This window comes from Mustela putorius, unplaced genomic scaffold, assembly GCF_011764305.1.
Source record: "Mustela putorius furo isolate JIRA1106 unplaced genomic scaffold, ASM1176430v1.1 tig00000738_pilon_pilon_pilon, whole genome shotgun sequence".
Classification (NCBI taxonomy): domain Eukaryota; kingdom Metazoa; phylum Chordata; class Mammalia; order Carnivora; family Mustelidae; genus Mustela; species Mustela putorius.
In genome coordinates, this window is record NW_025421463.1 from 168,072 (window position 1) to 187,967 (window position 19,896).

Here is a 19,896-nt window from a genome sequence, read left to right on the forward strand (position 1 = left end):
CTTGGGTTCAAGGGGCTGGTGGTGGCCCTGGAAGTAGGATCTGGCTTTTGTGTCCTGGCCCATTGGCTGCCTGCTTCCCTGTTCAGTTGTCGGTGCTGGGGGTGTCCGGTGGCATAGGCCACCGTGATGGGATGGCAGCATCGGGACCCCAGCGCCGCCTCCGGCTAGCCTGACCCAGAGGCCGGACGGGTCGGCTTTGCATCCCCAGGTCCCTGGACCTGACCGGCCCTCTGCTCTTGGGCGGCGTCCCCAACCTGCCTGAAGCCTTCCCGGTGCACAATCGGCAGTTTGTGGGCTGCATGCGGAACCTGACCGTGGATGGGAGGAACGTGGACATGGCCAGCTTCATTGCCAACAATGGCACAAGGGCAGGTAGGTTGGGGACGGCCACGGCCGCAGCCCGGGCCACGACTGCTGCTCAGGCGGAGCCCATGTTCCCCTAGCTGTGGGCCTGCCTGCAAGTGGGGAGCCCCGGCTCGTGGAGGTGCTGCTCGGGGGCTGGGCGTCCTGCAGCGTGCGATGCCGGGTGCCACGGGGCCGGGCAGTGCACCCCTGGTGTCCCAGCAGGACAGGCATGTGTCCTGTGCCACTTCTGATGGTCCTCCAGCTCGGGGGGTCTCAGGCCAGCCTGCCTCCCCTCAGGGCTGTTGCTCATGGGGCTGTCTTCCCACCACACGGGTTGGTCTCAGCAACCATTCCCCTGCGACCCATGCAGTCCCCTCGTGTTCCCCGCTCTGTGTCCCCAGGCTGCGCTGCTCAGAAGAACTTCTGTGAGGGGACCTGGTGTCAGAATGGGGGTACCTGTGTCAGCCGGTGGGACACCTACCTCTGTGAGTGCCCACTCCGGTTCGGCGGGAAGAACTGCGAACAAGGTGAGGGGCTGGCCTGGGGACCTGCCCAGCCTTGGGGCCTTGGGGACCTCCCTCCGGGGCGTCTGGGCTCCCACGGTGGCGTGTGTGTCCTCAGGCGTGGGCTGCGGTGGGGCGTAGGAGCACACGCAGGACCCGGCTGGGGGCGGTGTGCAGGAAGCTGGGGCGGCGGCTGGGCGGACACGCGCCCACCCCAGAGTTCCTGTTATGGAGACCGTGAGCCCAGCCAGAGAAAACAGATGCCAATGCTCGGTTCAAAAGAGCAGGAAACAGACAGCCCAGGGCGCATGAGGCTGTTGCCCCCAGAGGCAGCCCCCAGTTGGTGTGCCCTGTGCTATCATCAGGCTGTCCCCTCGGGGGTGCCCCTATGTGACACCCGGGGTCTGGAGACAGAGAGGCCCACCCGGCACCCGGTTTATCCGAGTGTAACAGACCACACGAGGCTCTCAGTCCCCCCATTGTCACTCCCTGGTCTCCCCCAAAATGTGCCGGAGCCCTCGGCTGGCCGGCGGGCTCCCCACCTCCATGCCCATCGCCAGGAACAGAGCAAGCGACTGTGGCCGGTGTGCCTGGGGGTCGGAGCCCACCCGGACACACATGAGGGCTGGTTAGGCTGCGGGGTTGGGGTGGGGTGCCGGCACACGCGTGGTAGTCACGGCAGGCCCATACTGTCCTGCTGGGGGACCCTGCTCCTGCCCCCCGGGTGTCCCAGCCAGTCGGTGGGAGGTGGGACACGTGGGTTGTGATCGCAGCCCCCCAGCACCCCGTCTGCTGAGCCCAAGGATTCAGGCCACCGGGCTGTGCCTGCCAGCCGGCCCGAGAGCCCCTTGTCATGCCCTCTCTGGGACTGAGAACCTCCCCACAAGCCTGTCTCTCCCTCCCCAGGAAGGCGGCAGGTGACTTGGGGGTGGGCTCCTGGAAGCCTGCAGCTCCCGGACTCAGGATTGGACGCTGGACACGCAGAGTCCGAGACGGGCCTTTGAATTGAAATGAAAATCCTGCCCCACCCCACCCCTGCCTCCCCGGGAGCCTGCCCTGCCCCCCTGCAACTGAAGAAGGTTCCCTGCGGCATGTCTGATGTCCAGGGCCCCGCACTTCTGTGTCCACAGTCATGCCGCACCCCCAGCGCTTCAGCGGGGAGAGCCTCGTGTCCTGGAGCGACCTGGACATCACCATCTCCGTGCCCTGGTACCTGGGGCTCATGTTCCGGACCAGGAAGGAGGATGGCGTACTGATGGAGGCCGTGGCGGGCGCGTCCTCCAGGCTCCATCTCCAGGTGAGGGAGAACCGCGTCCACCCCCACCACCTCCCCGGGCATTGGCGGGGCCGGTGTGCGCCCGAGGGGGGCAGCCCGAGCTCCCGGGCCGCAAGCACGGGCCCTGGCGCCCAGGGGCAGGGAAGGGACCTTGCCACTTCCCGCCCCCGCTCTGCCCGCACCGGCCCGGCCCGGCGGGGTCCCCAGCGAGAGTAAGAAAGGAAACACGAGCCTGCTTTCCCAGCAGGCCGCACAATCTCGCCATTCATACGCGGGAAGAGCGCAGGGAATCCAGCGTGCATCTACGGTTCCCACGGGGGGGTCGATTCCAGCGCTTTCTTTCTTCTTTTATCGCCGAGATGGAGTAGGTGCGGGGCTGGCTGGACCCATGGCCCGGCCTCTCGGCTGCAGAACTCAGCCAAGGTGTGTTTTAGATCCTGGCTGTGGCCCCCGGGCGTCTGGCACTGGAGGTGGCGGCGAGCACCTGCGGGCCGGGACGGGGGTCCCCGAGGCTCGAGGCTGCGGCCACGGGCGTGAGGGGGCCGTGTGGACTGGCACCCTGACGTTCCTGGGTCCTCCTGAACTGGGAATCCCCTTCTGCGGGTGCTGTCTTAATCTCTCGGGGCTTTACTGTTTTGCTGATTAAAAGTGTCAGGTAAGCAGTCACTAAAACCCTTTAAAACGTGAAGTTGACACGCCGTCCTGGTATTTGCTCCACAAGCAGCTCCCCCTCGCGTCCTGCCAGCTCCGTGGATATCTCATTTGGGGGGACAAGGGGCGTTCGTGCAGGTTGTGCAAGTCACCCAGCGACGCCGGCGGGCGGGCCAAGCCCCGGACCTCCCACCCGCGCCGCCAGCCCGGGGTTTGATGGGCTGCAGGGTTCGGGGGACTCTGCCCCGGCGGGGCCCCAGGTGCAGACCCACCGTCTCCCGTCTCCAGGCGCTTTCTGTCTGCAGCGATGGGGGGATGGGAGGTCCTTGAGCAAACCCTCTCTCTCTGAACACCCTCAACTGGGGTGCCACAGCCCAGGGTTCTCCCCCCCGCCAGAAAAGGCCACCTTGTGACCCTTTTCAGACCCCATCTGCCTCCCCACGCGGCAGCGGCCAGTGGGACCTAGGATTAGAAGGAATCCCATAGCCAGGTTGCTTTTTCCTGCCTTTCTTCGGGAGTTCTCTTCAAGTACGTGTACGTGTCTGTGCGTGTGTGTGTGTGGACATGCGTGTCTGCACACGTGTGACGGAGGACCTGGGTGCACGTGGCCACAGGAGCGCCGACCCCCTTCGCACGGGTCCTGCATGGTCTTCAGCCACGCCGAGTCTCCGTCCAGACCGAGCTCCTCTCCTGCCTCGGGGCCGGACTGGCTTGGAGCTCCCCACTGTGCCCCAGGCTCGGTCTGCCCGGCCGTAACGGCTCCCCCGGTGGTGGGGGTTCCTCACGGAGCTGTGTGTCCTTCCTCGCTGCTGCCCTGGGCCCTGGGGACTGCACGTCCTCGTGCGGAGTGGACTTCTGTCCCCAGGCAGAGCGGGCTGTGCTGCGGTCAGAGAAGGTCAGACGTGAGATGGACCCCACGGAGCGTCCACCCCCGTCTCTTTTCGTTCAGGGAAGCCTCGTTCCCTCATCACCCAGCCTCTGTGGCGTCCACATCACCCCCTTCCATCGCTCCTGTGGGCTGCACGCCTGGAAACACCTGTGAGTGGTGGGGACAGCAGGCAGGGACAGAGGCACTGCCCGGTGCCCCCTGTGAGCTCCGTGTCAGAGGTCAGCAGAGGCCGGACCCACAGACCCATGAGGACAGGGTCTCAGGGGGCTGTGACTCACCCTGTGCGGGCAGGGGGCTGGGGGCCACAGCCCCCCAGCAGAAGCCTCTCTCCCCAGACCTGCCCCGCTCCCCTGCCTGCTGGCTCAGCCCCAGTGCGAGCCCATTCAGGTCACACTGAAGGTGCAGGCTGTGTATCCCATAGTTACAGCTGTCACTGTGTTCCCCTTATTAACTCGTGATTTCGTAGGTTTACCAGCAGTTCCAGAGGCTAGCTCTGGGCCAGCACTTGGCAAGCTTAGTTCTGCCTCAGGATGGTATTTTTCCTCTGTGGTTGTTTCACTGTTGGAACAAATTAAATTGGCTGTTTTGGACTCAGGTGATGAATTAGAACTTGCAGGTTGTCATTCGGCAGTGGGGGTCTCTGTAGGAAAAAAGTATGCTATAGGAGGAACCAACAGTGAAAGCCAAAAACTCCCGTGTTGTTTGAGTAATTACGTTATGGATAGCTAATCCAAAAATTTAGGGTTTGCTTTTGGCCGGGGACTATGGCCAGCTCCTCCCTGTGGAAGTCTGGGTGGCAAGACAAGTTGCCTTGTGGGCGATCCTCCAGGTCCTCCAGACCCAGAAGTCCACTCCAGGACCCAATGGGTCAGCTGGGGAATACGGGCATGTTCAGCGTTATTTCTACGTGGTGTGTCTGAAGGCAGGCCTCCTGCAGGCTTGTGAGCTCCGTGGGGCAGCTGCGTAGGTATTGCTGGCGTCTGCGGCAGCCCGACCAGCTACAACCAGCTACAACCAGCTGCGCAGTCGTCCCGCAGCCCACACAATTCGGGTAATTGCTCTCAGGCGCCCTCACTCCGCCTGCATTGTCCAGGGGGATCACCTGGCTATTGTCGAATGCTCCCCTCCGATCCGGCAACAGACCGGAGGGGGCGGGCAGTCGCGGTGCGTGGGCCTGGGAGTCATGCTTTCGCCTTTGTCCGTAGACAGATGTCATGTTTATTGTTGATCACCGGCCTTAGGCTTCTGTCGGCAAGGGCGGTGAGAGAGCACAGCCAGGGGCGTGCGGGAGGTTGACTGCACTCCTGTGGACGAAAGGGGACACGGCGTAAGAAGGTGAAGAGTCGCCTTCTTGCTGTCACTCCCGACTAAGACTAAAAACCAAAACACATAATTAGTTGCATTGTCTTTATAATCAGCTGAAAATACCTTCTGTTTTCCCATCATGATCTCTTTCTTAATCCGTGGGGTACGTAGAAGTGTTTCGGGGTGCCTGGTGGCTCCCTCGGTTGAGCGTCTGACTCTTGATTTCAGCACAGAACATGATCTCGGGGTCTCAAGATCGAGCCCCGTGTTGGGTTCTGCACTGGGCGTGGAGCCTGCTCTGGATTCTGTCTCTCCCTCTGCCCCTCCCAGCACCCGAGCTTATGCACACTCTCCCTTCCTTTCAAAAAGATTTCTTTTTAAAGATTTTATTTATTTATTTGCGAGACAGCATGCGCACATGCAAGCGGCGGGGAGGGGCATACGGAAAGGGAGAAGGACAGACTCTTGAGCAGACGCGGTGCTGAGCACGGAGCCTAAAGTGGGGCTCGATCCCACGACCCTGAGATCAAGACCTGAGCTGAAATCCAGAGTTAGACGCTTCAGTGACCGAGCCACTTAGGCACCCTGGGAGTATGTTTGTGAATCAGCAAACAGGTGGCATTTTCTAGTAAATCATTTTGTTGTTGATTCTGGCGTAGCTGCAGGTTGGAGAAGGCATGCTGTGGGACTCCAGAGCCTCGAAGTGCGTGGCACTTGCTTCCCAGCCCAGCATCTCATCTTTCTTGTGAATGTCCCACCTTTACGTTCCGAATATGTGTCCTGCAGTTGGGTTCTGGGTACATCAAATGAGTGAAGTTTGCTCATGGGGGTGCTCGGACCTTCTTGGTCATTGATTTTTTTGGTGGTGGTGTTTCTCTGCTCGGTTACTGAGAGACGTGAATTGAAAAGGTTTGCAGCCCTCCTGGTGGATTCACCTCTTCGCCCTTTTAGTTCTGTCAAGTTGCGCTTTGTGCATTTTGAGGCTGTGTTATTAGGTGCATACAAAGTTAGAATTGTTTTGTCTTCCTGGATAAGCAGTGCTGTCATCAGTATGAACATTGCTTTTATCTCTGGAATTTCTTTGTTTGCCTTCAGGTGTCCTTTGTGTCATTCCTAGAGCTACACCAGATCTCTTTGGTTGGTGTTTACATCATGTCTTTTTCCGGCCTTTTACTTTCAGCACTTTTGAATCTTTACATTTTAGGCGTGTCTCTTTGAAACAGTGCGTTAATAGTTGTTCGTGTTTTTCTAAACTGTACTTTGCTTGAGATGATCTTTCAACGCGAGTATCTTATGTGCGTTGCCCGGCTAGGTCCCCACCTTCTTACACATCTTCAAACTGGCTAGCTTGAATCTTGTCTCCCGAAATAGAATGTTTATCCACAAAAATAAGAGTCTCATGGTCACCCGAACTCATTTCCTTGCAAGTTCTGTGGTTCCCACTATTGTTCTCAAGTCTGTGTCCGATGACTCTATTTTACAGACCCCTGGGCGGGGCGGGGGCGGTGCTCTGTTTCCAGCCTCTCTTGGTGTTCACGCGCACCGTCTTGTCTCCTCCCGTGCTGGGTTATTTTTGATCGAGTGCCGAGCATCATAGCGAAGACAGTGAGAACTGGAAACTAGAATGCTGCTGTCCCTGCCCCTCACTTTTGCTTCCAGCAAGCCCTCTCCCCACCCTGACCCAGCTCTGAATTCTGGTTTTTATCATCCCAGCGCCGGGAGACTGGAAAGCTCTGCTCAGTTTCCAGCCTCCGCTGTGTCTTCCAGAACCAGCTGCCAACGGTCAGCAGAAGCGAACACCCCAAGTCTGGTCCTGCGGATTACCGTCTTCTACCTGGTTGTGGCTCCGTCACTCTGCCTTGAGTCACTCTGACGCCTTCAGATGGCGACGCTTTAGTGTCTGTCTCGCGGTTCTCGGTGTTCTTGGGGGGTGCTGGTGCCAACTACCAAGTCCCTCATTAGGGAGAATAAGATCTGGCGTCGCTCCTGGCTACGCTTTCTTTGAACGTGAACACCTTAGGCCAGTTACTTCGCCAGCAGCTGTTTTTTTGTTTTGTACAAACACATAAACGTGGTGGCCTGAGTCCCGTCTCATGAAGTGGAACATGCGCCTTGAGAAACTCCAGAAATAAGAGCTCAGAACCGCACCTGGGGTTGTTCCCGGTAATTAAGTCCAGTGGGCTTTATCTTACCCAGGTCTGTCCACAGTTGACCCTTCTTGCCCCAGAAAAAGGCACGTAAGTCTGAAGAGTGATACAGGCGATAATTAGAAACAAAACTTGGCCTCATTTTTAGGTCCGTCTTCGGCCCCGTGCCCTGGGGTAGGTCTGTGTACGTGGCTTTGTTATTTAAGCGACTGCGGAGCATTTTCTGTTCTGTTGTCATCAATTCAGCTGGTGGGTCTGGCTCTCCCTGTCCTCCAGATCCTAAACAAGTATGTCCAGTTCGAGGTGTCCCATGGTCCCTCAGACGTGGCTTCCATGAGGTTGTCCAGGTCCCGTGTGACTGACGGGGAGTGGCACCACCTGTTGATAGAACTGAAGAGCGCCAAGGAGGGCAAAGACATCAAGTACCTGGCGGTCATGACCTTGGACTATGGGTTGGACCAGGTGAGTTGGCGCCTGTACCCTCTTTGGAACAGACACCTTCCCCGCGCCCGTGAGAGAACAGAGTGACCCCTCCGTGTGCCTGGACCTGCCAGAGTCCTAGAGGACTTGGGGGCACACATTCTGGGCCCCCTGAGTTTGGGTCTCACAGGCTGCCTTATGCTGTGGGCGCCAGTATCTGTGCCTTTCTAGATGGTCCGCTCCTGGACTCTGTGTGTCCCGTCACAGTACCGTTAGCACCTTCCATGGTGGTTCCTTATAGCAGAGCTGTCCTGAGTCACGACAGCGTGCGCGGTTCTGTGCCTCTGGGGCACATAGATGAACAAGGCACGGGTCCTTACCCCAGCATGGTGCTGTGTGATGGTGACTGAGCAGATGAGCCCCGAGGACCAGAGGGGGCCAGGGCACACCGGACAAGGGCTCCTGTCCCAGATGGGCATGTGGCACTCCAGGCAGGGCTCACTCATAGCACGCTGGGTGAGCCACACTCGAGGTCCATGGTTTGCAGACAGTAGCAAGAGGCCTTTTTTTCTGGGACACTTTGGGCTCCTCTTGAGTTCTGTGCCCTTAGAGTCTGGGCGCTTCTCCTCATGTTCAGGACGCAGCCCTCCAGGGCCTGATGGTCCAGTGGGAACATCCTTACTTCCGGCCACGGTGCACGTAATCTATACCCGCTGCCATCTTGCTGCCGTCTCCCTAGCTCACCAGCGCTTTCTCAGAGCGGCTCGGGAGCGGCGCCACTACAGAGCTGGCAGCATTGCCCGTGTCCCCCCAGTTGGCCATCTTGGCTGTGCTGGGATGGGGACGTGTGTCCTGCGACCCAGTTCCCACTCCTGCCCGTCCCCCACACACAACCCAGCTCACCCCCCGCCCACCCTGTTTGGAGGCCCAGATGCCCTAGGGCTGTGGGGAGTTGGTCAGAGTGACCGTGTTTCGGCCTTCAAGCACGTTCCTCCCAGGGGTTCCAGCCCGTGGTTGTAGCCTCCTCTCCCCGCTCAGGACACGGTGCAGATCGGGAACCAGCTCCCAGGCCTCAGGATGAGAAGCGTCGTCGTGGGCGGCGTGTCGGAGGACAAGGTCACGGTGCGCCGCGGCTTCCGGGGCTGTATGCAGGTACGGCAGGGCCGTGGGGCGTGCCCGGTCACAAGACGCCCGCAGAGGCGTTGTTCAGCCCGCTGGTTTTCAGTAAATGAATGACGGGTCTCAGCCAACCCCACCGTAGCAGGTCCTGCTTCCAGCTCAGACTCATCCTCCCCGCGGTCCCCCTCCAGGCCTCCCCCCGCATCCCTGTCCCCACGCCACAGTCCGCCACCTGCAGCTCTGCCCTCGTGTCCTGTCTGGAATGTGGCCTTTGCTGCCCCCTCTCCGAACCTCACACTCACCTGAACGGTGCCACCGTCGTCGCCCCCTGGAGCAGGTGTTCTAGCAGCAGCCGGAGTGAGCTGTTGATCAAGTAGCCCCGGTCATGCCCCTGGGCCTCCCGCTGCAGAGAAGGGAACCCTATGTGCCTCCCCTCCACGCGCCCACCCTCCCCAGGGGCGGCCTTCCATCTCCCTGCTGTCCTCCAAGGTGGGACTTGCTGAGTGCGGCCCCCCATGGTCCCCATCCTCTGCTGGGATGCCCCGTCCCCCGAGGCGCCTCGCCTGCCTTCATCCACGGCCACGCTCTCCCTCTGCGTCCACGGCCGTGCTCTCCCTCTACGTCCATGGCCGCGCTCTCCCTCTACCCTCGCTTACTTTTTCGTCGTGCACCAACCATGGTCCTTTGGGTCTTCGTTTCCGGGCAGCTGGTCCACCCACCTGGACCACACGCCCGAAGGCAGCACACGTGACCCTGCCCTTCCCCGTGCCGGTCCAGCTCTACACAATGAGGCATTGCTTCTTGGGGACCCGAGAGAGTTTGGGGCTCTCTTAACCCCTGGTTGCCTTTTGAGGTCCCTGCAACCCCAAGAGGCTGGACTGAGCCTGGCTGCCCCTTTCTAACTCAGGGAGTGAGGATGGGGGAGACGTCCACCAACATCGCCACGCTGAACATGGACGACGCCCTCAAGGTCCGGGTGAAGGACGGCTGTGACGTGGAGGACCCGTGCTCCTCCAGCCCCTGCCCTCAGCACAGCCGCTGCCGCGACACCTGGGACGGCTACTCCTGCATCTGCGACAAAGGTGGGAGCCCGCGCCCGCACCCCGCCGTCCTGAAGCCCGCGGGCGGAGGGCAGTGCTTTGGTGTGGAGAGCGCCCTGGGGCACGCGAAGCAGGAGCACCCCCGCCGGGGCTGCGGGTCTGCGAGGCCTGAGCCTCCGTGACTGGGAAGAGGGGTCACTTCTCAGAGCGGATTCGGACATTGGTCCTCACTTGGGACGTGGGGCCTCCGGGCTTTATTCTCAGAACGCGTGATGAGAGGGGGAGGGAATTCGTGAGAAATCCCCACGTTCAGAGTTGATACTTTCAGTGGCCGCCTGGATTTTGAGGGGCTGCGATCCCACTGTGTGACCTGGGGTGGCCGGGACTCCCTCCCTAGGCCTCCTGCCGTCCCGGTGGAGGGGGACCCAGGAGGCCCGCGTCGCTGCGTTTCCAGGTCCGACCCACCGCACTGTTGGACACACTGTTGGTGTGTCCCGGGACACCAAGCGAGGCACCACGTCCCTCTGTGGCGGCGTGGCAGGAGGAGTGGAGTACGCAGACGGCCCGAGACGTCTTCCCCCGAGGCTCTGGCTCTGCGGCGGGGACGAGGAGCGTGGCGGGCGGGTTCTGGGGTGGCGGTGACGCTGGCCTGTCCCCACAGGGTACTTCGGAAGGCAGTGTGTGGACGTGTGCCATCTGAACCCCTGCGAGCACGTCTCGGCGTGCGTGCACAGGCCCGGCTCCCCGCGGGGCTACGCGTGCGAGTGCGGGCCCGGCCACTACGGCCAGTACTGCGAGAACAGGTAGGGGCAGCCCCTCACGGAGCGCGGCCGCCACGTCCCTCCCACGTCTCTCCTCTTGGTCGCGTCACACAAAGGCACCCAGAATTGTGGCTAACGTGGGCATAGTTCGGGTTTTTTTTTCAAATTTGTCGAATAAGACTCTGAGCGAGCATCTCAAACTAACCCCGTTGGAGTGGGTTTGCAGCTGAACCACGGGGCAAGCGGAGCGCCTGCTTCCAGAGCCCCACCGCGCACGCAGCCGTGGGTGCCGAGCCGCAGGGGCCCACCCCGTGAGCCGGAAACAGAACGTGGCTTTGTGGGGCTGTGGGAGCCTCGAGCGGTGTGGCCGACTGGAGCCCGGGTCTCCCAGGGCCCCAGCTGCCACGTGGAGCGTGGGAGGAGTAGGTGGAAGTGGGAGGTGGGGGTGGCCTGGAGGCAGACCGTGTCCCCAGGGGCTGGCACTGCAGGCACAGAGGACTGAGGAGGCTGTAGGGAGAAGGGGTCACCAGAGCTCCAGGGTCCCCCTGTCGTACGTGCAGACCCACGAACATACAGAGTCCCCAGCTCAGCTGTGTTGCTTGTGGTGATTTTTATGCTCATGCTGTGTATACTGTCGGTACTTAATAACTGCTTGCCAGGTGAGCGAGTGAGTAGGAGAGGTGGACTGCCGGTTAGGTGGGTGGACGGAATGCCATCAGCCTAGACAGAAAGCCCATGGCGGCCCTTCATTTCGAGGAGCCTGAGGGGTTTGGTTGGGGTGTGCGTCCCACGGGTGGGTGAGCGGTCAGTGGGGATCGGCGGGGGGTGGGTGACAGCGACCGGCAGTGGCCAGAGCCTGGGAGGGGTGAGCCTGACCTCACGACCTTTGATGTCCTACGTCTTGGGGCCTGCTGGGCACTCAAGAGCAGGCCTGGGCACGTGTCATGATCCCAAATCCACCAGACCCAGCCCGTGGCTGCTCAGAGCTGACCATGGCGCCTGTCACGTCTGCGGAAAGGCAGCTTGGCTGGGGGCACACAGGCAGTGTTTGCCTCAGGGCACCCCAGAAAGCATGGATGCCCCAGGATCCCATGTTCGGAACTACCCACCAGGGATCTCATGTTGACAGACACCCCAGGTCCTACAGGAAGGTTGCCCGGGGAGGCCGGGCTCCGTGGGTGCCACTGGGGCTAGGGCTGCTGCTGGAGCTGGCCTAGCTGTGGGGTCACCTGTCCCTGAGCTCCCCCGTGAGCCAGGCGCTGTCGTCCCGGTGCTGGGACAGAGTGAGCACAGGTCAGTGCTGTTCCCCCCTGCAGGGAGTGTGGCAAGGTCATGCTCCTAGGAGGCCCAGGTTGGGATCCTCAGCTGTGTCTTCCAGGTAAAAAAAAAAAGTGAGCAACAAACCATTTTAGAAATAAGTTTTGTAGGGGCGAGTGAGGTTGAGAACCAGCAAGGGGAAACTGAGGCTACTCCGGGGGAGGGAGGGGTCCAAAAGCAGGCCAGGTGAGGCTCCTGGCCTCTGACATCTTCCTCTGGCTCGAAGGACGGTTATGCACACCTACCCACCCTCTGCTCTCCTATTTCCCCAACAGGATTGACCTTCCGTGCCCCAAAGGCTGGTGGGGGAACCCCGTGTGCGGACCTTGCCACTGTGCCGTCAGCAAAGGCTTTGATCCCGACTGTAACAAGACCAACGGGCAGTGCCAGTGCAAGGTGAGCCCGGCTCGCGGGCAGATACTGGCTGCATTCCCACCCCCCTCCGGTGGCCACGCCTAGAGATAGTTGTATGCACTCTCAGGTCCTGAGCCCTGAGAGATGGCTCTGTGCACACCCCAGTGCACACACACGAGGTAAGGTCCTGAGCCCAGGGAAGCGGCTGCTCACCGAGGCACTGAGTACCCCGGGCTGGTCTTCACGTGGACACTGACGTGGAGCCCTGAGAACTGAGTCGTCAGCCGCGCAGCCACTTGGTAACAGGAAACGATAATTTCTGTGAGGTTTGCTCTACCTCAGCACCGACCACTATTTGACCTCTGGGCCGTTTTCCTTGGGCTCTTGTCATGCTGGCCCTTGAGGATGGCTGAAATTTCTAAACCAGGGAAAGCTTTGCCACACCCCAGCCGGGGCATCTGTGTTCTGTGCAGCACAGAGTCACCTCCTCACAGCATCAGACGTGCCGCCGTGCTCCCGGGCAGGCCCTGGGTCGCTGTCCCCTGCGGCATCCTGGGGAAGGCCACAGCCCTTCAGAACCGTGTCTGCACGGCTGTTGAGCTGCCGGTTGTTTGGAACCCAGAGGAAGGATCTGTCTCGTTGGATGAGGACCATGTGCTGCGGGGCGTAGTTTGCCGGCCCCAGAGGGGAGGTTGCCGGCACGGGTCCCGTCCGCACTCCGGGAGCTTTAACACTGGGAATGTCCCCCGTGTGCTCATGCACTTCTGGAAACACAAATGTCTGCTGAAACGTTTAAATGAAAAACCGCACTGGCGGGAGCAGATGGGGACCGGGGAAGCCACACGGAGCCGCGTGGCAGTCGGCACATCCATGGGTGGCGTGGTGGGCAGGAGGGAGGCTTGGAGCGCATTTCGAGAAATTGTGCCTCGAATGTTTTCTCATCAGAAGTTATAGAAAATACAGAAAGGTGTCAAAAAGTGACGCCCATGTTCCTGCCCGGGTGACTGGTAACGTGTTTGTGCCTCCTCCCAGGTGCTCAAACACACAAGGTTAGACCTCCCAGTGGGGACGGTTCATGTCCCTGCCTGACATGGGACCGGGACACAGGCCGTGGCTCTGCTGAGTCACAGCCCATCCCACTCTTCAGCAGGGGACGCTTGAGTCCCCTGCAAGGGCAGTATGGCCAGAGATGGGCACTAACCCGGGACTTGGCAATCTGAAGCCCGTGCCCTTGACCATTCCCTGACCTGCCCAGTGGTGGACCTTCAGGTGCCTTCTAACTTTTCACAATGAAAAAAATACACCACATACATCTCCATCTGAATCCAGGGTTTTTGAGGATAGATAGGCAGGTGGCCCATGACAAGTATTAGCTAAGAAGTTAGGGGGGTACTTTCCCAGACAGTGCACCTGCCCCGTCGGGCACAGTGGGCAGCCCAGAAGCCACTCCTGGGGGGATGTGGGTGGAGGGCGGCGGGGAGAGGCCCGGGAGCCCGGCTGTAACCTTGGCGCACCCAGGAGCCATCCTGCGGGAGAGGAGCCTGAGTCCCATGACCCCCTTCTGGTTTTGCAGGAGAATCACTACAGGCTCCCGGGTCAGGACGCCTGCCTGCCGTGTGACTGCTTTCCGCACGGCTCGCACAGCCGGGCCTGCGACATGGACACGGGGCAGTGTGTCTGCAAGTCTGGCGTCATCGGCCGCCAGTGCAATCACTGTGACAACCCTTTCGCCGAGGTCACCACGCTCGGCTGTGAAGGTCTGAGTTGCCCCTCGACCCCTTCGGGCCGTGTCAAAGGGACAGACTACTGGGCTCTGCACACGTGCCCGTGTCTGCGTGTGCACCACACACTCCTGGGGTCCGGGGAGCGTTCAACAGCCTCATGGTCTGACAGTGTGCGCTTGGCCTTCCATGACCTGGCCCTCCTGGAGGGCACGGATCAGAGCCTGGGTCCCACCTTCCCCTGTCCTAACCCGGATGAGGGTCCGGTTCTTGGTGGGGGCAGAGGAGTCCAAGAGCCACGCACACTTGTGGGCATGGCCGTGGCCGGCTGAGCAGCCTTCTTTCCCCCCTGTGACCCCAGTGATCTACAACGGATGTCCCAGAGCATTTGAGGCTGGCATCTGGTGGCCACAGACCAAGTTCGGGCAGCCGGCGGCGGTGCCGTGCCCCAGGGGGTCCGTGGGTAAGTACCATGGCCTCTGGCATCCATTCCAGGCAGGAGCTTGGTCGAGGCGTGCAGCTTGCGAAGATTTGGCCAAAGCGTCCGAACTCGTGGGATGTTCTTTAGCCAAAGTGTTGGGGGAAGATAAAACCTTGTTCTTTAATAATAAATGACAAAACCTGGAAAAGCCGTAATGCAAACATGACACACGCCTATGGGCCGGGACGCAGGCTGCTTTGCCCCTCCCAGCGCTGGGTTCTCTATAAAATGGGGGTGGTAGCTGTGTCCACACCCTGAGGGGTGTCCGGAGACCCAAGGGGACGACCCACCAAAGCACCCGGCCGTGAGTCGGGTTCGTGGCTGGCGTGCAGAGCCCACAGGTGCTGTGGGTATTTGGCAAATGATGGACTGGTTTCTCCCTTTGTGGACTTGCTCACGTGTTTGCTCACGGCGGCGGGGCGGCTTGGGCAGCTTCAGCGTGGCCCTGGGCACGTGGGGAGAGAACTTGGGTTGGTTTCGTGGCCGTGGCACCTGCCTGTCCCTGGGCTGGCCGAGGGGTGTGCATTGAGCCTGGGGTTCACCCCCCCGCTGGGCACACTGGGTTCCGGTACACACAGGTCAACGAGCACGACCACTAACTGGGGTTTCAGGTCTTCCCCCCTGTTCCCCGTTCCCTAGGCAACGCCGTGCGACACTGCAGCGGGGAAAAGGGCTGGCTGCCCGCGGAGCTCTTCAACTGCACCACCGTCTCCTTCCTGGAGCTCAAAGCCACGGTAGGCTCCACCTCGGGGAGCTGCGTGCGTGCGGGGTCGGGGAGCGTGGCCGGCGCGAGGCCCTGCATCCCTCTGGCCGGGGGCTAGGCCCGGCTCAGGACCGCCGCGCCCACGTCTGTCCTGAGTGCCCACGGCGGAGCACAGCTGCTCTTCCCGGCAGGACCAGCCCTGCGTCTGGGTCTGCAAACGAGGGGTCTCCATATTCCGGCCCGCTGCCCCCGACCTCGCCCTTCGTCACTGCCACTCCCCTGGTGTCTCTTTCCAGCACGTTTGGCCTGACCGTCCCTCCTCTTTGGTCCCAGAGTTACTCACCAATGTCCCTGCTTGGTTTGGGTTTTCAAGTTCTTGCCTGAAAAGGAAGTTTCTACGAGAAAGGATCAGGTTTTCTGAATCACAGGAAGGAGCAAAGCAGCCGCGGTGGGCGTGCAAACCTCGTGTGCTCCCCCTTCCCAGAACGAGAAGCTGAGCCGGAACGAGACACGGATGGACGGCGACCAGTCCGTGCGGCTGGCCAAGGCGCTGCGGAACGCCACGCGCCTCCCGGGCCCGCTCTTCGGCAACGACGTGCGCACGGCCTATCAGTTGCTGGCCCGTGTCCTGCTGCACGAGAGTGGCCGCCAGGGCTTCGAGCTGGCGGCCACGCGGGACGCCGACTTCCACCAGGTGATGGCGTGAGGCGGGTCACCCCCTGGGGGCCCCGCGGTCCTGTGGGGCTCGAGGGCAGTGGGGGGTCCGTGCTCAGCTGTGCGACATCCCTGCTCCCTGCGTCCTCAGGGCAAAACTTCGCTCTGCACCCGGGCCGGGCCAGCGTGGTGACCGGGGACACTGGGTGCAAGTGCTCGGGGTGTGTGGGCGAGGACATGTGTGGGGCATAGTCTTGGTGGTGGGGACAGTCACCGTCACTGACAACTGACCCTTAGTACCGGCCAGCAGTCTGCGTGGCTTCCGTGTGTTAGCCACTCGCTGCCTACACGGCCTGTGATGGTGCGTGGTTGCTGCCTCATTTTACAGGTAAGGAGACCGAGGCAGAGAGAGTCAGGGGCATGTAGCTCCTCGGGGGCTCAGAGTCTCCGCTCCCACCTCGGGGTCCTGCTTTCAGAGATACGAGGTCTCATAGAGACCGTCCTGTTCTGTGTTTAAGTAACGGGTCCCTAAGAAATGTCTGTTTATGGTGGTTGGTGAGGAGACCCTCGTTCATCCTCACATGTCTGATCTGCTGGGCAGTGAGCGTCGGCAGCCATAATGCCTCTGGACCCCTCCCCAGGCCTCCCCATCCATGCAGAGACCCTCGGGGAACCTCTCTGTCCATGCAGAGACCCTTGAGGAACCCCCCCGTCCATGCAGAGACACTCAGGGAACCTCTCTGTCCATGCAGAGAGCCCCCAGGGAACCTCCCTGTCCGCCCCCGGGGAACCTCCCCGTCCACGTGCCTTTTCCCCTCTGCATCTTGGAGTGTACATGGGGGACCCCCCAGCAGAGTGTCTCCCTGATGCACGGCTCCTGTCCCCCAGGGTCTGTCCCGTATCTGATCCTGCCCAGCCTGGTCTCAGGGAGCTGGAGACTTTCCCGAGCCTGATGTGCCCCTGCCTCCCACCATGTCACCTCGGCCTCCTGGGGCCGGGCTCACTCACCTGCTGAGCGCCGTCCGTCTGTCTGTCTGTCTGACAGGACGTGGTCCACACAGGCAGCACGCTTTTGGCCCCAGACACGCAGGCCGCGTGGGAGCAGATCCAGCGGAGTGAGGGGGGCGCCGTGCGGCTGCTGGGCGGCTTCGAGGCCTACGTCACCAACCTGGCGCGCAATGTTCAGAGGACCTACCTGAGGCCTTTTGTCATCGTCACCGCCAACATGAGTAAGGCCGCGAGTCTGCGGGGCCGAGCGGAACTTGCGTGTGCTCCGGGGTCGGACCCCGGGGGGCCTGTCGGGGGGGCCCTGCTGGGCTGTCTTTAGGGGACGGTCAGCTGCTCTGGCCTCTGGTGCCTTGTCTGCAGTAGGGAGTCAGGCCCTCCTTGTCCGGCCTCTCACAGCTGAGCCAGGGAAACACTCCCGTGACTCCTGGGCTCTGAGCAGGAATCGGGGCGGGTCAGAGGCTGTGTGGTCGGCTCTGGGAGGCCTGCCGGCCTCTTGGGACGTGGGTGTGAGGCTGTCCAGAGGGGCATGGCCGGGGTCAGGCTGCGGGTCCCTCCCTCCAGGCTCACCGGGGGAGGCACAGACCCAGGGAAGGACAAGGGACAGGCCAGCCAGGTACCTGGGCGGCGGGGGGATGTCTGCCCTTCCTGAGTCAGGGGCTGAAGGTCAGCAAGCAGGTACCTCGTGAACCGAGTCACCCCCAGCGCCCGGGAGGCGCCACGCTGACGTCCAGGGGTTTCCACGGTCAGACTCCTTCACAGGGAGAAAGCCCCGATGGGAGAACCAGCCCCCACCTGACCCGCCCAGATGGAGCTGGCCAAGTCCCGGAGTGGGGGTTGGGGCTCCTGCAGGGGAGGGCCTTGCTTTCTCCTCTTGCTGATGTTTATTAGGCCGCCAGGCGGGGCGATGGGGAAGCGCGGGGCAGGGTGGCGGGGCTGGGGGGATTGCCTTGGCACAGCCGTCACTGGAGGGGCTGAGCCTTAATCTGGAAGTGGTGGCCCTCACTGGAGCCCAGCGGCCAGCTGGGGCGGGGCCTCCCGAATGGGGCGGGGCCTCCCGTGCTGGCCAGGAGATGTTCTGGCTTCTGCATCTCCTGGGCCCTTCCGGAGGGGGGGGGCCCTGACGGGGCTGCCTTGTGCCGGGGTGGCGGTGGGCTCAGGGCCCCCGTCATCACTGGGGGTGGGAAAAAAGGATGCGCGTGCTTCTGCAGAGCTGGCCTCGGGGCCGGACAGGACCCGGACCTGGACACGGTGCCGCCTGCAGCCCAGGGCCTCCTGGAGCACTCAGGCGGTTCCAAGTGTCCTGCCTACTTCTGCCCGCAGCCCCTCTGGCGTTGTCCCCGCTGCTCTATGGCCGGGAGCATCCGTCCTGCACTGGGTCCTGTCTGTCCTCCTGTGTCCCGTGTCCCCTGCCATCCCTGACCACCAGCAGCTCGGGGTGGGTGCCTGGCCTGTCCGTGTGGGCAGCTCGTGGGCACCCTTCCTGTAGGGCCTATTGGACCAGTCAGCTCAGTGGGATGACGTTGGGGGTCATGTGCAGGGGTGACACTAGGCCTCTCTGTGGGGAGGCTCCTTAGAGCGGTGGCGGTTGGTGCCAACAGAGGGGTGACCCCACAGCCTCCGAGAGCCAACAGGACTCAGGAGCCCCTTGGGTCGGTCCGAGTGTCCACTCGGGCTCTGCCTCTGCCGGCCGGGGAGTGGGTTCCTATTCTCCGGCCATCTTGTTCTACCCGAGCCGGCCGGTCCCCGATGCCGCCGGGACGTCTCACTTCACCCTCAGGGCTGGCGCTGTGTGACTCAGCCGGTCCGGAGGGCGCGGCAGAGTGGAGGCCACTCTGTTAGGAAGGCTGTCGCCGGTCAGGGTGCTGGCTCTGTTCGGTCTGGATGCGGAGCCGGTGGAGGGTGCTCTCGGGAGGAGCTGGGGCTGGATGACAGGGGGACCTGTCCCCACAGTTCTGGCCGTCGACATCTTCGACACGTTCAACTTCACGGGAGCCAGGGTGCCGCGATTCGAGGACATCCGTGACGAGTTCCCGAAGGAGTTGGGGTCATCGGTGTTCTTCTCCGCTGACTTCTTCAAGCCGCCGGAGAGCAAAGGTGAAGTCTTGTGGACGCTACGGTGCCCCGCCGTTCGGGGGAGGGGCGGGGGCCTCCGAGGGTCCTGTGAGAAGGAACAGAACGGTTCCTAGTAGCGGAGCGTGTTGTGTGCGTGTGTGTCACATGCGTGCCCTGAGAAGGGGGCCGCCGCGGGGCGTGAGCTGGCGTCGGACCCCCGTGCCGTGGCCGGGCGTCTCCGGCAGGTACTTGGCTAACTCGTGACGTGACAAATGAGATAACACCTGACACACGTGTGCACTAGTCTTCCCTGATGGGCGGGGGAAGCTGCCTCTACCTGTGGGTAATTGTAGAACCTGCCCGCCCCCCAACCCCCGCCCCCCAACCCCCGCCACCGCCAAGCCAGTTTTTCAGTCCTGGGTTGGGGTTCCATTACCAAATGGCTTAAACGTTCAGAATTTTCTTTTTCTTTTTCTTTTTTAAAAGATTTCATTTATTTATTTGAGACAGAGAGAGTCAGAGAGAGCACGAGCAGGGGGCAAGGGTAGAGGGAGAAGCCGGCTTCCCACCGAGCAGGGAGGCTGAGGGGGGGCTCGGTCCCAGGACCCCGGGATCATCCCCTGAGCTGAAGGCAGACACTTGACTGAGCCTCCCAGGCGCCCCTGGGATTTTCTTAGAGTGTATTTTTCACGGGTCCACTCCAGCTACTGAAAATGTCTTAAAATAATGGGGACATGACAAGGTAAAATTCCGTAGTGGACAGTTTACAGTTTGAGGTGTTCTTAGTAAATCAGTCGGTCAGCTGCGTGGCGTTATTATTCGGGTGTCGGAACCTCTGGAAGAGGATTTTACTGCGATGCAGGATCCACACCGACACCATCTTTCATACCGTCTTTTGGGCCGGCCTGGGTTTTCCCGCCCTCGGCCGAGTTCCCAGCGGTCGTCAGCACTGACGGACGTGCGGACCCTGCAGATACTGCCGCTCATCCTGACCCAAAAACATTGTCCGGGCTCGTGCTCCTCAACGGACCCCGGGTCCTCCTCTGTGTCCGAGGCTGAGGCATCCAGAGTGGACACGCAGGAGCCTCGTTTGCTTTAGACAGTCCCGCAAGAGAAGCTTCTGGTGCTTGCTGCCCTGCTGGCCTTGGGA

General features: G+C 61.5%; 1 protein-coding gene across 3 annotated transcripts in view; it reads left to right on the forward strand.

Annotated features, from left to right (window-relative positions):
• Window positions 1-19,896, forward strand: part of CELSR1 (cadherin EGF LAG seven-pass G-type receptor 1) — a 128,768-nt gene that overhangs the window by 90,116 nt on the left and 18,756 nt on the right. For all 3 annotated transcript variants that reach the window (XR_006607761.1, XM_045083685.1, XM_004775466.3), the window contains exons 7-20: window positions 209-372; window positions 747-872; window positions 1,979-2,145; window positions 7,393-7,578; window positions 8,575-8,688; window positions 9,563-9,737; window positions 10,357-10,498; window positions 12,049-12,169; window positions 13,701-13,884; window positions 14,210-14,311; window positions 14,969-15,063; window positions 15,517-15,726; window positions 16,732-16,915; window positions 18,645-18,788. Coding sequence is in view for 2 of the 3 variants with exons in the window: in XM_045083685.1 (XP_044939620.1) it covers window positions 209-372; window positions 747-872; window positions 1,979-2,145; window positions 7,393-7,578; window positions 8,575-8,688; window positions 9,563-9,737; window positions 10,357-10,498; window positions 12,049-12,169; window positions 13,701-13,884; window positions 14,210-14,311; window positions 14,969-15,063; window positions 15,517-15,726; window positions 16,732-16,915; window positions 18,645-18,788 (2,114 nt within the window). In the remaining variant the exon portion in view is untranslated. The remainder of the gene's footprint in view (window positions 1-208; window positions 373-746; window positions 873-1,978; window positions 2,146-7,392; window positions 7,579-8,574; window positions 8,689-9,562; window positions 9,738-10,356; window positions 10,499-12,048; window positions 12,170-13,700; window positions 13,885-14,209; window positions 14,312-14,968; window positions 15,064-15,516; window positions 15,727-16,731; window positions 16,916-18,644; window positions 18,789-19,896) is intronic.